Genomic DNA, 16,091 nt, shown 5'->3' on the forward strand with positions numbered 1-16,091 from the left:
GGGTGGAGTGGATGGAGGATGGCCCCATGGAAGGCCATCGTTTTCTCGGGAGTTTAGATCATTCAAATTTTGTAATCAGGTTAGTTTCGTAATACCGGTTATTTGTTCAGAATAATTGTGTTTTTTCTTTTCTAAAATAGTTCCTATGATTTTGAGGGGCTTTACTTAAGAAAATGTATTCACAGGTGTTGGCTGTAAAGCGTTACCTGTGGACGCGGTGTGGACTGGGTCATCGTTACTTAGGTGGCATTGGAGTGGTTCAGGTTTCCTTTTTAAAAAGCAGCCTAGAATGTCCGTAAGTCGTGAAGAACGACGGAGTTTTGAATAGCAGGTTCTAATTAGCTGGAGACTTACGGGGAAATATATTTCTAACCTTGTGTTTTTATTTTGAAGTTCACAAGAAAACACAAAATTTGGTAGATGGGACATGTGGCCTGATGCATGTGGCCGGGGTTTTTTCTTTACATCGGGATCAACTGAAGTCCAAGTCAGCTTCAGTCGATTTAATTTTGTAGAAAAGGCCTTACGCCAGGGTAGAATTTAAACCTTTATTTTATTAAATTCACTTAGTATAACAAGTTACTTAATTATCAGCATTTCACTGGGCCAAGTTAATAATTGAGATTTGCGGGAGGCAGACTATTGTGACACTGGACCAGAAGTTGTAAAACTGCACTGCAGGTTTCCTGCCCTTTTGCTCTGTAAGCAGCGCTTCCAGATGTCACTTCATACCAGTTCTTTGCAACTCTGGGCACGAGTCATCACTGAACAGAAGAGAAAGTAATACTAGGGAACATAAGTTTGGGTCAGGTAATCACAATCTAAGTTGATAGAGAAAACTTGAACAAATTCTACAGACCAGAAAATGGTGACTTGAAAAGTGGCTTTTATTGAAATCCAAAGAAACAACTTTTTTAATTTCTTGGGATTTGAAAAAAAATTGAATTACCATGTTAAAATATACCCTGTGTATTATCAACATATCAATAGAACAGTGCTAGGACTACTCAAAAGAAGATAGCATTTTTCCATCTTCCATTTATTTGTTTTCTACATGTACAAATTACTATCCTTCCAAATAGTTTTTCAGTGGTTTGTCGTCGTCCCCCCCCTCCCCCCAATTTATTGCTACGTGAATGGACTACATATAGAATAACTTCTGAAAGTGACCAGTTTCTAATTTAGGAGGAAGAGGTGACTTACTCAAAAGAAGCTTAAGCAAAGTCAGCTAAAAAAACTAGGGGTGCTGAGTAGGTGTGGTCAGTTGATAATGAATTGACAGCTTATCTATCATTACTACCTTCTAGAAAATGAAACTTTCATTTATAAAAAGTGACTAGAAAATTTGTCCTCTCAACAACTTTACAGTTAACGTTGGCATGGAATTTGTGAAACTTGGTGTAGAACTTAAAAGTGGACTATTTTTCTCTTAAGGGACTAGTCTTTTTCACTTAAGGATGTATTATTTTTTTTTAAAATTTAGTCTCAACTTCTCTAATAAGTGTTCTTTAATGCACATAATTCTTCATAGGTCCTGAAATCACGGTAAATTTTGAAATTTTCTAGCACTATCCAGAAATAATTGGTTAAGTTATTAGTTTTTAAGTACAAAAGTGATCTAAGATAAAATTGGTTTTATATGTCAAGAAAGCATTAATAGTGAATTGTGAGTATTGTAGACTAAATTATGTATTAACCAGCTAAGTATGCCCAACTTCACATTAGTTTTTGAAGGCCTGATTCAAATCTTTTTCCCTGATTCAAATCTTGATCTGAATAGATAATAGCCTTTTCTTTTTTTTTCTTCTTACATGGCAGTAGGAAGTTGTACCATGAATCACTGAAATCCCCCCAATAATTCAGGGACTTTTTATTTTTTAAGAAAATGGACTGGTTTTTGCTTAATATTGGTAAGTGATTAGCTGCCAACGAACAGGCCAATTTTGGCAAGCAATAGGGAAGAAGCAAAAATGCTTAAAAATTCACAAACTATGCTTAGCCTGTGGATAATTTTTTAATTGCCTAATGTCTTTTATATTGCTCATTAAGCAGATTTTATGTGAAAAGGGATCTTGATTTTATGTTGACCAGGAACAAAAAGGTGCTTTTAAATATAATGGCAATTAAAGGGAAAGATTGCTTTAGAAATACATTATCAGTGATATTTCATTAATTAACAGGAAATTTGGGGCTTCTGATAAGCCGCTTCATGTGTTAGACAATTTAAATCTCAACTAGGTTGAGTAAGGTCCAGCCATCATGAAGTTTGAAGAAATAGAGAGATTGTGGGCCCAATCACTCCTCCCACACACAGTTAATAAAATTTTAAGTGGCCTGTAAAAGTTTTGAAGTAATAATTCACTATGAAAATATCCTTCCTACAGCGGAGCGTGCTTTAGACACCATGAATTTTGATGTTATAAAGGGCAAGCCAGTTCGCATCATGTGGTCTCAGCGTGATCCATCACTTCGCAAAAGTGGAGTGGGCAACATATTCATTAAAAATTTGGACAAATCCATTGATAATAAAGCACTGTATGATACGTTTTCTGCTTTTGGTAACATCCTTTCATGTAAGGTAAGCAACAATGTGACAGATAAACATATTTACCGTGTTTCCTAAAAAATAGCAACCATACTGTGTATTAATGGGTATCTTTATTTTCCAAATACTCAGGCTAGGTGACTGATAAGTTACAGTTGACATTAGAACAGTGAGCCCACTTAAAAGCAGATTTTTTTTCTTCCAGTAAATATATGTGTTTTCTGTCTGTTTGGGAATGCATGTATGCAGAGGGCCAAGTTTGCATTGTTCTACACTGTGTTATATAGCCCCAGATTTTTGGTATTTGCGGGGATACTGAGGGATACATATGTATTTGGGGAGTCAAGTTAAATTTAGATTTTTGACTGCTGGGTGTCAGCTCCCCTAAGTGTTCCTCCATCCTCTCAGCATTGGTCAGCTGTATGGTACTTTTGAACATTGGGAAAATGCTGAGTTAATAGTAAGTAATGAAAAACTGCTATACATTTCCCCCTAGGTGGTTTGTGATGAAAATGGTTCCAAGGGTTATGGATTTGTACATTTTGAGACACAGGAAGCAGCTGAAAGAGCTATTGAAAAAATGAACGGGATGCTTTTAAATGATCGTAAAGTGTAAGTATAATAATTTAGTTATACTTCAGATCTCTTATTAATAGTTTAAATCAATACATTAATTTTATAAGTTAATGTATTTGTGCTCTTTAAATAAAGAGATACAATTTGAATGAAAATTAACAAACCTACATCTTGGGGTAGATTTTTATAATTGTTTTTCCTCCACATTCAATGTAACATTAAAATAACTGAATTAATAAAATGGTCAGCCTTCAAACCAAAAAGAAAATAATGGGTATACTGGGATATAAAGCTTTTTCCAAGTAAGTGCATAGTTCAACAACTAGAACCCAGACAGAAGCTTAATTGTAATTCCCGAGGTAGTAATTATAATTAGCCCATTTTCTATTTGTGGAAACTGAGGCTAAAATAATTTGCCTGTAATTAAATGCCTGCATGACAGATGGGCTAGAGTACAAGCCCAGTGGTCTGAATTCTGGACCCGGGGTGACTCTTCCGTGGTTATACTGCTGCAATTCATTGATGGATTATAAGGTTTTCTCCCAACCTTCTGAACCCATTCACCTCTTTAAAGAAAAAGCTGAATCAAACCAGAAGTCTTTATGGGTAATCTTTCTGACATAAACTTGTTCTTAAAAGTTAAATGATGTCACTGATGGCCTGGCCAGTGTGGTTCGGTTGCGCATCTTCCTGTGCACCATAAAGGGTCACTGATTGGATTCCTGGTCAGAGCATGTACCTGGGTTTTGGACTCGATCCCCAGTAGGGGGTGGGATATGCAAGAGGCAGCCAATTGATGTCTCTCTCTTACATCAGTGCTTTCCCTTTCTCTAAAATCAATAAAAACAAGTAAATAACAAAGGTAAAACCTGTGTAAGACTATTCCTGCTATAGGTCGTAAGAATACAGATTTTATGAGCCCAAAGAAATGACAAATTTTATTTTCTCCTCACTGTCAGTGGATCTGGGTAAGTTCAGCTGTGAGGTCACATGTAAATGATCTGTGAGTTTATGTTGTGTGTTAATGATGGCATACACATTGGGTTTGGTTATAAGTCAACTGCATCACTCTTAAGGTGTCGTTCTCATAAACCAGTGCAAGTGGTGTGATCAGTCTGTACATGAAGAAGTTATGCACATGGTTTGGATTTGAGTACATTTAAATGAGAAATAATTCAGCATTATTAGTATTCTCAGATGAAAACATAGTTTGCCTGTCAGCTGTGCTTTAAGGGGGGCAAAGTGCTCATCACTGGTGGGGCAGATTTTTTAGTAGGATTATAGGAAATGTTTTACTTTGATACATATTAAATATTCTTCAATGACACATTCATATTAGGGGAAAACTAAATTTAGAGACATTTTGTTGATAATGTAAAAAATAACGCAGGGCCGTTAGGTGTTAAGAGTAGAGAATTAAGTTGCATTTTAAGTTACAAAGTGTAGAGCCACTTTGAAACAGCTGCTGTAAAAGCTTTTGTCTTTTTTTCTAAATCCTCACTGGAGTATATGTTTTAGGGAGAGGGAGAGAGAAACATCAGAACAAGGGTTCGTAACTTCCTGTATGCACCCTATCCTGGGATCTAACTTGCTACCTAGTTATGTGCCCTGACTTGGAATTGAACCTGCAATTGTTTGGTGTACAGGACAATGCTCCAACCAATAGAGCCACCCGGCCAGGGTGTTTTTATGTCTTTTCATTGGTGTCCCACTCATCTAAAGGTGTGATCTCTTTAACCCTGGCTCGACAGAAAGGAGAGAAGTGTGTATTTAGAAAAATGGTTTTTTGCCCTAACTGGGTAAGTTGTTCAGTTGGTTAGAGTGTCATCCCAATACACCAAGGTTGTAGTTTCAACCCCTGGTTAGGACACATACAAGAACCAAAGAATAAGCGGAACAACAAATCAATGTTTTTCTTTTTACCTTCTCCCTTTTTGCCTCCCCCCTCACTAAAAGTGAATAAAATTGAAAGAAAAAGAATGTCTTTTTTTGTGATTGCAATTATGAAGTTTTTTATATTTCATACTTTCATTTTTTCATTGAGGCTCTATTTCCATTTTACAGTGTGCTCTCCATTAGAGATTCTGAAATTATGAGTAGCATTTACAAAATCAACCATCAGTCTTAATCTGAACTTCTAAAATGGAAATTAAACTTTATAGTCTACACTTTCTTTTTTAGATTTGTTGGGCGATTTAAGTCTCGTAAAGAACGAGAAGCAGAACTTGGAGCTAGGGCAAAAGAGTTCACCAATGTTTACATCAAGAATTTTGGAGAAGACATGGATGATGAGCGCCTTAAGGATCTCTTTGGCAAGTTTGGTAATGTGTCTGAATTAAATTTTTACACTCAAAGTTCTGAGTAATCTTTATATTAAAAGCCTAGGCAGAATGACAGGTCTCTATGATGCACACTGACCACCAGGGGCACACGCTCAATGCAAGAGGGCATAGGCCAGGCCGAGGGACAACCCAACCCCGCCCCCCGCATGAATTTCATGTACTGGGCCTCTAGTTGCTCAATATTAGTTTTGGCTAATTTTACCAAAATAAATGAGACTTACATGATACTTAAAATTTGTAGTTTTTTGGATTAAGCTACTGATCATCTATTGTACTGCAAAGTAATATATATATATGCCTAATATGCAAATTGTCGGATGTTGTATATTTAATCTATCTTTTGAGATTAGAAGCTGTTTCTAAAGTTTGGTTGGATATTGTAACCACTTCAAATAAATAATGCTGTCAGTTGGCCACCAATTTGTAAATTTGTCAGTTATATTCTGGATGGCTTTGCATAGCAGAGATTGAAAGTATAACCTTAGGACTGCAGCACATTCAAAAGTAACAATCTATGATCATACATCTTGCACATTCTCTAATTGGATTTTTCGCCTTTTTGTCCCACCTACCTGAGATAATACCCGCCTCAGTTAAGTGTCATTTTTACTTGAGTGGGTGGGGATTGGGCATGTGAATTCAGAAACATGCCACCTCCAGGTGATTCTTTGTCTTCCCAAATGTCAGACGCTGTATTCCCTTCACTGACTGTTGAAATCAAGTGGGCCAGGGCTTAAGAAATTCTTATTTGTTAATTCTGATGTCAAGAAAACCAAATTGTTGTGTTAAAAAAAAAGCAAATCTGGTCTGTAGTACTGCTAAGAATAAAATTTCATTTTTTACAGTTGTCTAAAACATATCTCCATAAATCAAAGTAGGAATGTTTTCAGTTTACTTCTTAGTAGAAATACAAAGTCTTTAAGAGACTGTTTAGTGCCCATGCATGGCTTTGTTTTTGTGCGTTGAAACTTTAAATGTATAAACGAAGTATTGCATGAAATATCTAAGTCATTAAAAAAAAATTTTTTTTAGGACCTGCCTTAAGTGTGAAAGTAATGACAGATGAAAGTGGAAAATCCAAAGGTTTTGGATTTGTAAGCTTCGAAAGGCATGAAGATGCACAGAAAGTAAGACAAATATATTAACTAAAGGCACTAATTGCTCTGTGTTTTATCGCAAAGAGATATAAAACTGGGTTGCTCTTATGTTGAAATTTACATGCATACCAATGGCTATTTTACATGTTCATCTTTACATGTTTTTTTATTTTATTTGGATTTTATATATTTTGACATTATAAATTGGGAACCTACATTTTCCCCACACTGCAAAGTTTAGTTTTTGTTATGGGTCTGTCTTTGGCTTTCACAACGTAACAAACTTTGTTGTTAAAAAAATTTCCATATTTCAAATTAGTAATTAAAGTTTTTGTTATTTCTGTAAGGCTGTGGATGAGATGAATGGAAAGGAGCTCAATGGAAAACAAATTTACGTTGGTCGAGCTCAGAAAAAAGTGGAACGGCAGACGGAACTTAAACGCAAATTCGAACAGATGAAGCAAGATAGGATCACCAGATACCAGGTTCGTTTTTTGTTTTTTAATATATTTTTATTGATTTCAGAGAGGAAGGGTGGGAGAGACAGAAACATCAATAATGAGAGAGAACCACTGATTGGCTACTTCCTGAGCAGCCCTTACTGGGGTTCAAGCCTACAATCCAGGCGTGTGCCCTGAACGGGAATCAAACCATGGCCTCCTGGTTTCATAGGTCTACACACAACCACTGAACCATACCGACTGGGCTGCCTGTTTCATTTTAATTGAACAAGTTAATAAAACAGGGATGAGGAAACCTATTTTACTTACACATAATCGGAGGATTTGAGGGGGGGAGGGGGAAGAAACATGGGATAAAACAGTAGGAAGTGTGCTTAAGTACCATCATGGTTTTCTTTTTCTAGTTTTTCTTTTTTCTGTTTTCTTTAGGGTGTTAACCTTTATGTGAAAAATCTTGATGATGGTATTGATGATGAACGTCTCCGGAAAGAGTTCTCTCCATTTGGTACAATCACTAGTGCAAAGGTAAGCATTTTTTTTTTTTTTAAGATTTTGGAAAAATCCATGGTTATATGTACTTAAATTTCACATCAATTTACTTTTTTTTTTCACTTTGTAAACGAATAGTCAAATAAGGTGGGCCTCCCCAATTTTTTTTCCTTTTCCTGGAAATCAAAGTGTTTGCTTCATTACTTTAAAAAAAAATTTCAAATTTGATGGGGATGTTGTAGCCCCATGGTTTAATTTTGCAGATGGAGAGTTCTGCATTCTTTCCTGAGGAAGCTGCAGTTGATGACTGACCATAGTTAAATTGATGGATCCTCAATGATGTGCACTGTTCTACACTTTGTTAAACTAGTGCTTTTACTGGTTAAGGTGTCAGTTTATTAGGGGACTATACCTGTTAACAATTGGGCTAATATGTATTCACTTATTCTGAAGAGTCAGACTCTAAAAACGATTCTATACTAAATTCTGGAATGTTGGAGTATAGGAAACGTTAAAGCTCTGTGCTCTGGAATGATCTGTGGCTCATCTTTCTACTCAGCTTTTCCTGGCAAACCCATTGACTGAGGAAGCTTCTGTGAAAGTGAGGAAATGTTAGGAACACAGTAGATGAATACAAATAAGAAAGCAAGTGATGTGGTTGTCTTGTGTTACAGCCTGTGCTTTTGTAAGAGTACCTGGAGTGTGGCGGCATTTATTCCTGAGTGTCTTTAACCTCAGTGTATTGCTTGAAAGCTGTTTAACCTGAATATTATGCATTCATTTATTTTAAATGTATTTCACGTGCATGTTTTACAAAGGAGAGTTCTTAAAGTCCTTTGTGGATTATAATATCACTATTTGCAAGGAGGTGAAAAGTTTGGCCAGAATTTATTTTGGAGAGAGGAAGGAGGGTATTATGTTGATTTAATAATGCTTGCTGAAAAAACATATCCAAAAGAAAGACAAAAAGTGAAAGGCAACTCCTGCATCCCCCATTTTCAGTCTCCAAAAAGATTGAGTGGTGTTGATAATTTTTTGTGCTTGTCCAGTCTATATGTATAGTTTTTAGAAAACAGGATTATGCCCTGCATATTCTGCAACTTGCTCTTTTATTTAACTACTAGAAGCCCAGTGCACGAATTCGTGCATGGGTGGGTGGGGGTCCCCTTGGCCTGGCCAGCAATTGGGGCCAATCAGGGCTGTCTCGCCTCATCCTGATCAGGGCCGATCAGGACCAATCTGGGCCAGCTGGCCAGGGGGAGAGACTGGCCAGGGGAGGGACCGTGGGAGGCGCGTCACAGCAACCAGTCGACCCGTCGGTTAGTCATTTAGGCTTTTATATATATAGATACCTAAATACATACTTATTTCAGGCATTTTTTTTTTTTTTTGCTAATAGTTAAATATTCATGGTATGGATATATCATAAATTATTTTATTGTACCTATATTGATAAGTATTGGGTTGCTTTGCATGTTTCCAAAGTTAAATCCACCTTTCTACAAACCATTTTTACTCATATATTTGTACACATGACAGTATTTCTAGAATTGGTATTGCTGTTTTGTGGGTGTGTATTTAAAATTGATACAACAGAATTGTCCAAGAGGGCTGAATAAATTTCTATTAGTCTTATTAGTAGAAAGCAGTGTGTGTATACACACACATACACATCTTTTCAAATGGTGACATGTTTTTCATGTGTTTATTATATTTGCCTTTCATTGCATACTTTTATATTGCATTGGTTGTCTTTATTAACTTAGGGACAATGTATGTCAATCCTTTGTTTATATTGCAAATATTTTCTCTCAGTCTTTCACTTTGTACTTTAGGCTCTTGTGTCAGATTACATTTTTCCTTCATTTTTGCATTTTATGTTCAGATTGAGAATCTGGCAATTTTATTTTTTTTAATGTGATGTGAAGAAGAGGTCTAACAGTTCTTTTTCAGTTATCCCAATGTACCATATACTAAATAGTTCAAAGTCCATCCTTTGCCCCCTATTTTTAAAATGTTCACTTTAATGCACTAACTTCCCATAATTGCATGGGTATGTTTCTGGACTCTTAAATTTATATATAATTGACTTAAAACGTTAATTTCATGTTTACAACACAGTGATTCAGTATTTTATATATTGTGAAGAGATGACAATTCATCACTGTACAGTTACAAAAAATATTTTTCTTGTAATGAAAAAATTTGTAAGATCTCTGCTAGCAACCTTCAAGTATACAATACAGTATTATTAACTACTAGAGGCCCGCTGTACAAAATTTGTGCAAGAGTAGGCCTTCTTTTCTCCGGCTGCTGGCACCCCCGGGACTCGGGGGTCATCATCCGGAAGGTCATATAGTCTAATTAGCATATTACACTTTTATTATTATTATAGTCCCCATGCTGTACATTCCATTTCCATGATTTATTTTGTAGCTGGGCGTTTGTACTGTTTAACCCCCTTTACCCAGTTTTCCCATCCTTGGCCCCTCTGGTACCCACTGGTCTTATTTTCTGTATCCAGGAACTCAGGAGTTGTTCCTTTTCTTTTGTTCGTTTTTTTTTTTAATTTGTTTTTGGTTTTGATTCTACATATAAGTAAGATTGGCGTCTGTTTCATTGTCATTTTTATTCCTGTGTTTCCAGCATACTGTTTAATGTAGCTGGATAGCACGCTTATGTATATTTCTGGGCTAGTGAGGAGTTCTTTACATTACCTCATTGCTTGTTGCAAAGATCTTTGCAGTCAGTGAAAGTTTCCTGAATATTGTTTATACCCCAATATTCATGGCCCCTTCTGGTCTTGAGTGTGAAGTTTTTATTTTAAAATATGCGTATTAGAAGATTCAACTGCTTTCCTTCCCCCTCTTTCCTCTTTAAAGAGTAGTAAAGCATTTTGTCAGCTTCAGTGGCTCGAAGAGTGATTTTAATTGGGTATTTCCAATTTAGTAAGCCTTGAATTTATTTAGCTATTTAAACCTTAATATTGAGAATCTAAATATCTGAGTATCTTTAAAAATTGCTGTTGCACCTCTGCCCCTTTACTCCTTTGCTTGGCTGGGGTAATGCATGTGTGTAGCTTGCCCTTAATATTCAGGTACTAAGGAAAAACGGGGGAAAAAATTCTTTCATTGTTAACAGGGTTTAGTTGAGTCAGTAGCTGTCATTGTAATAATGCTCACAGTTTGTGCCTCATTCTACCACTGCATTAACCTTGTTTAATATTTTTTTTTTCTTTCAATAGGTTATGATGGAGGGTGGTCGCAGCAAAGGGTTTGGTTTTGTATGTTTCTCCTCTCCAGAAGAAGCCACTAAAGCAGTTACAGAAATGAATGGTAGAATTGTGGCTACCAAACCATTGTATGTAGCTTTAGCTCAGCGCAAAGAAGAGCGCCAGGCTCACCTCACTAACCAGTATATGCAGAGAATGGCAAGTGTGAGAGCTGTGCCCAACCCCGTAATCAACCCCTACCAGCCAGCACCTCCTTCAGGTTACTTCATGGCAGCTATCCCACAGGTACGTTTTTCTGTTTGAGAACCTTTATTTGGTATATAGCAGGTATATATTTAGAGTATATAGCTAGTTGCATTATTTGCTTTTACTCTTTAGCTGATGTATTTGCTTGCTTTCTGCAGACTCAGAACCGTGCTGCATACTATCCTCCTAGCCAAATTGCTCAACTAAGACCAAGTCCTCGCTGGACTGCTCAGGGTGCCAGACCTCATCGTAAGCTTTTCCTTTTTTCTCTTGAGGGGATGGATTATTTGGAATAAAAATATACATGGGCCAATTAGCTGTTATATTTCAGTGATATGTTAACTTTTCATAATTTATGGTTATCAATGTTCATTTGATTCTAGCTTTTTTTTTTTAATTCTCACCCTGGGTTATGCTTATTGAATTTATTTTATTTTTTACTAGAGGCCCGGTGCACGAATTTGTGCACTGGTGGGGTCCAGCTGGGGCAAGGGGCTGTGGTCATTTCGCTGTTAGGTCCCTGGGCTCTTATTATATAGGATTATATAGGGGTTTTTTATTTAAACAAAAATTGTAAAATGCTTCACCACTCTGAGACAGTGATTTCTGTGCTGGTTTGATTTTTCCTTTATGATAAGTTTGGGAATGGATCCAACTCTTTATTCTTTTTTAACTTATTTTAATATGTTTCCATTGATTATTTATTTATTTTAATTTCTTTTAGAAGGAGAGAGAAAGATATGAGAGAGAAACATTGATCAGTTGCCCTCCGCACACACTCCAACTGGGGATCAAGCCTGTAACCTGGGAATGTTCCCTGACCGGAAGTCAAACTGGTGACCATTCAGTGCACCAGATGATGCTCAACCAACTGAGCCATACTGGCCAGGGCAGGATCTAATTCTTAATTTCATATTTGGTTGGGCAGTAGTTTTAAAGGTTTTGTTACTTGTATGAGGACCAGGTCCTGGCATCTTTGGCCTTATCCTGTCTGTAGAATAGTGTTGTATTGTAGGAGCACCTGGAATGAGGTTTGTGTATGATGTTTAGATATTAGTAAGTACTTGTATGAATGACTATTCACTGATGCTGTGATCTGATAAGTCTGGGGATACTGTAGGTGTGAGACTAAAAAGTGGTATTTACTTTTAGCCTTTTGTTCAAACCTCAGCTCTAAAAGCAGCATGAACACCTTCAGTGAGTTTTGCTGAGTTAATGTGTGTGTTGATATCTTTAAATGCAGCATTCCAAAATATGCCCGGTGCTATCCGCCCAGCCGCTCCTAGACCACCATTTAGTACTATGAGACCAGCTTCTTCACAGGTTCCACGAGTCATGTCCACACAGCGTGTTGGTGAGTCTTAACCCTACCTATAAAAATTGGTCTCCAATTTGAAGTAGCAAGGTAAATGTACAAAATATATGTTTTTATTTTTAGCTAACACATCAACACAGACAATGGGTCCTCGTCCTGCAGCGGCTGCTGCTGCAGCTACTCCTGCTGTCCGCACTGTTGCACAGTATAAATATGCTCCAGGAGTTCGCAATCCTCAACAACATCTTAATGCACAGCCACAAGTTACCATGCAACAGGTATGGACTTACTGATTTCTTCATAAAGGCGACAGACCCTTGGTTGCAATCAAAGAAATTGAAGACAACTGTATGATGTAGGAGAGCTTAGGTTGTCTAGAACATCTTGTTAATTGTCCCATTAGTTGATAGTATGTAAAAATGTCTTACCTGCCTTGTGCTATAGGAATTAGAAAAGCTTTCTGCATTTCCCATTCTTAATTGGGTGACTTGAGTTTTGTTTGGCATAGCTGTAAGGAAGACAGGGTAAAATCAAGTTTAGTTGGTGAGATGTAGCTCACTTCTGCACCCCCCCACCCCTTTTTTTTTAACCCTGGACCAAAACTGTCATTGCTTATAATAGAAATCTGGTTCCAAAGAATATCCCATGTGGTCTTAATACTTGAACAAATAAGTGTGTTTGTGGTTTACTCAGCTTCTATTTGTTCAGATTGCAGTCTATCATCTCACTGATTTTCTAGTGGTGACTCTCACTTATACTTGCCATTACTTCTTACTTGAAACTTAGGAATTTTCCTATTTTATATCTAGCCTGCTGTTCATGTACAAGGTCAGGAGCCTTTGACTGCTTCCATGTTGGCATCTGCCCCTCCTCAAGAGCAAAAGCAAATGTTGGGTAGGTACCTTTGTCTTACCTAGTCAGAGACTAGAAAACAGACACAAAAACCTCTTTGGCACCTAATAATACAGCTAGATTTATCTGCATTGGCATGAATGATTAAGATGGCACAGTTTGTCTGCCTAACTTATTTAAAGCCCAGAAAGTTATCAATATGTTGCTTTTGATGGATATGGTAATAGGGCATTACACTCCTACTTTGCTATACATTCCCACCACATTGTTGGAAGAGGGAATTTGAAACAAATGAGGGACGAACTTTGTTTGGCTTTGCCTGAGCATAGGTTTAACAATTGAATATAGCAACATAGCTTAGGCTCATTTATTTGCTATATACAAAAGGTTCTTAAATGCCAGTTTTAATATGGTAGATGCCTTTAGGATTTATTTTTTTATTGAAGTCTTTGAAATGTTTTTGTCCCTAGGTGAACGGCTGTTTCCTCTCATTCAAGCCATGCACCCTACTCTTGCTGGTAAAATCACTGGCATGTTGTTGGAGATCGATAATTCAGAACTTCTTCATATGCTTGAGTCTCCAGAGTCTCTCCGTTCTAAAGTAATTTAAATTTGTCATTTATCTAACAACTTAGACTACGAATATTTTTAGGGCTTTTTGTAGGAGCTTAATTTCATAGAACATTATTAAGTGCTATATACAAGGTAGGCAAAAGTCGGTTTACAGTTGTAAGTACGTGAAACAGATCATTCTACAAACGGTGCACGATTCTAAGAGTTCTACAGGTAGTAATTGTAAGTTCTGATGACAACGCGTGCCGCTATTGTTCCCATTTTATAAATTGGGAAACAAGCATAGGGACGCTAAATAATTCCCCATTGCTCACAAAGCTAGGAAGTGCCAAGCGTGGTTTCAAATCAGTCAGTTTAACTCTAGTATCCATGCTCTCCTAGCTGCTGCTACTTTATTGGAAAAAGATAGTGGTATTTGCTAATATTTTTCAACTTTGGAGGATTTTTGGTGAGAGTAAGTACAAGAGAGTTCATAATTCTGGAATAGTGGTGGAATGGAACTCAAAAAGATAAGGATAATAGTTGGAATGTGTTTTAGAACTCTTAGTTCTTTCCACTTGACCTTTGATGACATTTGTGTATGGTCAAGCTGAGATTCTTTTAGTTATTCCTTTTCAGAGCCAATTTGTTCTCCTTTTTTAGGTTGATGAAGCTGTAGCCGTACTACAAGCCCACCAAGCTAAAGAGGCTGCCCAGAAAGCAGTTAACAGTGCCACCGGTGTTCCAACTGTTTAAAGTGAGCTTTCCCGCATGGTTGTTTTAGCTTGTTTCCTCAATCTTTTATAATAGTTTGAGCATATTTTGAAACATGGCAGAAATTATTTTACCATTAAGTCCAAATATATTGATAGTTTTTCAGAGAAATGTAAATGTAAGAATTAAATGTTACTTGTTACCCTGATATTAACTTGGATTTTCAAAATCAAAGCATTTAAACATTTTATATAGTGAGTTTTGTTAAGTGGCCTTTAACAGGGGTTGGCCCTTTGTGTACTTTATTCTCAGGGCTTTCCTAGCTTATGCTTTTTCTTGGGTGGCAGTAGTAACAGTTGCCCTTAGGCCTCTACTATTGCCCTTTATTACTCCCAAGAAATAGTAGTATAATGTAGCTGTTCAGCCAGGACCAGAGATTGGAAAAGCTTTTCTGAAAAGGACCAGATAGGAAACATTTTGGGCTTTGTGGGCCTTGTGTTTGTTGGCAGAAACTCACCTCTGTTACAGTATGAAAGCAGTAATAGACAATATGTAAACAAATGAGTGTGGTTGACTGAATTTGGTACACAGCTTTAATTTGCTACTGACAAGTACTAGTATTGGTCTTACCTTCCTTGTTTTGTTGGCTTTGGTTTTATTGAAGTGTATTTGATACATAATGGGGAAATTTAAGGCACACCACACACCATGTTAATTGGACGCATGTCTATATTGTGACGTGATGGCCACTGTAGCGGTGGTTAGTACCTTCGTCACTTTATGCAATGATCTTTTTTTTTTAAGTGGTAGGAATAATTAAGATCTAGTCTCAGAGCAAGTTTTATGATTTTAATCTTTTTTCCCCCCACGTTTACAGATTGATCAGGGACCATGAAAAGAAACTCGTGCTTCACCGAAGAAAAATATCTAAACATCGAAAAACAATATTACGGAAAAAAAAACATTGCAAAATATAAAATAAATAAAAAAAGGAAAGGAAACTTTGGACCTTATGTACCGAGCAAATGCCAGGTCTAGCAAAAATAATGCTAGTCCTAGATTACTTATTGATTTAAAAACAAAAACAAAAAAAAAAACACAAAAAAATAGTAAAATATAAAAACAAATTAATGTTTTATAGACCCTGGGAAAAAGAATTTTCAGCAAAGTACAAAAATTTAAAGCATTCCTTTCTTTAATTTTGTAATTCTTTACTGTGGAATAGCTCAGAATGTCACTTCTGTTTTAAATAACAGAATTGATAACTGAGCAAGGAAACGTAATTTGGATTATAAAATACTTGCTTTAATAAAAATTCCTTAAACAGTAAACAGTGATGGTATGCTATTTTATTTCACTTGGCTTGTGTAAGTAGGCGATAAGTTGGAATTAACCTAAGAACCTCTTGTGACAAAGGTATAGTTTAACTGATCTTAACATTTTTATTTTTTGAGATGACAGTTTGACTATTAAGGTTTCTAGGCTGAGAGATAGCTTAAGCCTTCATTTACATGGTGGAGAACAAGTAAACAGTTACTCTGTATAGAGGAGTGTTTTAGGTATGGTTTTTATATTAAATGTCAACAAAGATTCAGTTTTTAGCCTTATTTTTTAGTGGCCTCCTGCATATCCCCTACTGGGGATCGAACCCACAACCCGGGCACATGTCC

The 16,091-nt window shown here is 36.6% G+C and overlaps 1 protein-coding gene across 3 annotated transcripts in view; it reads left to right on the forward strand.

Moving 5' to 3' along the window:
* The window catches only part of PABPC1 (poly(A) binding protein, cytoplasmic 1), a 16,311-nt gene extending 559 nt beyond the window's left edge, over positions 1-15,752 (forward strand). The window contains exons 1-15 of one of the 3 annotated variants that reach the window (XM_006760286.2): positions 1,871-1,910; positions 2,385-2,578; positions 3,042-3,157; positions 5,303-5,442; positions 6,496-6,590; positions 6,908-7,045; positions 7,451-7,546; positions 10,755-11,027; positions 11,147-11,237; positions 12,232-12,342; positions 12,427-12,581; positions 13,113-13,197; positions 13,626-13,756; positions 14,371-14,464; positions 15,299-15,752. In XM_006760286.2, coding sequence (XP_006760349.2) covers positions 1,886-1,910; positions 2,385-2,578; positions 3,042-3,157; positions 5,303-5,442; positions 6,496-6,590; positions 6,908-7,045; positions 7,451-7,546; positions 10,755-11,027; positions 11,147-11,237; positions 12,232-12,342; positions 12,427-12,581; positions 13,113-13,197; positions 13,626-13,756; positions 14,371-14,463 — 1,743 coding nt within the window. In that variant the 5' untranslated portion in view covers positions 1,871-1,885 and the 3' untranslated portion in view covers position 14,464; positions 15,299-15,752. Of the gene's footprint in view, positions 1-1,870; positions 1,911-2,384; positions 2,579-3,041; positions 3,158-5,302; positions 5,443-6,495; positions 6,591-6,907; positions 7,046-7,450; positions 7,547-10,754; positions 11,028-11,146; positions 11,238-12,231; positions 12,343-12,426; positions 12,582-13,112; positions 13,198-13,625; positions 13,757-14,370; positions 14,465-15,298 lie in introns of those variants that run through there. The other 2 variants (XM_006760285.2, XM_015561736.1) reach the window with 2 other exon arrangements.
* The last annotated feature ends 339 nt before the right edge of the window (positions 15,753-16,091 follow it).

Source organism: Myotis davidii, unplaced genomic scaffold, assembly GCF_000327345.1.
Source record: "Myotis davidii unplaced genomic scaffold, ASM32734v1 scaffold497, whole genome shotgun sequence".
NCBI lineage: Eukaryota > Metazoa > Chordata > Mammalia > Chiroptera > Vespertilionidae > Myotis > Myotis davidii.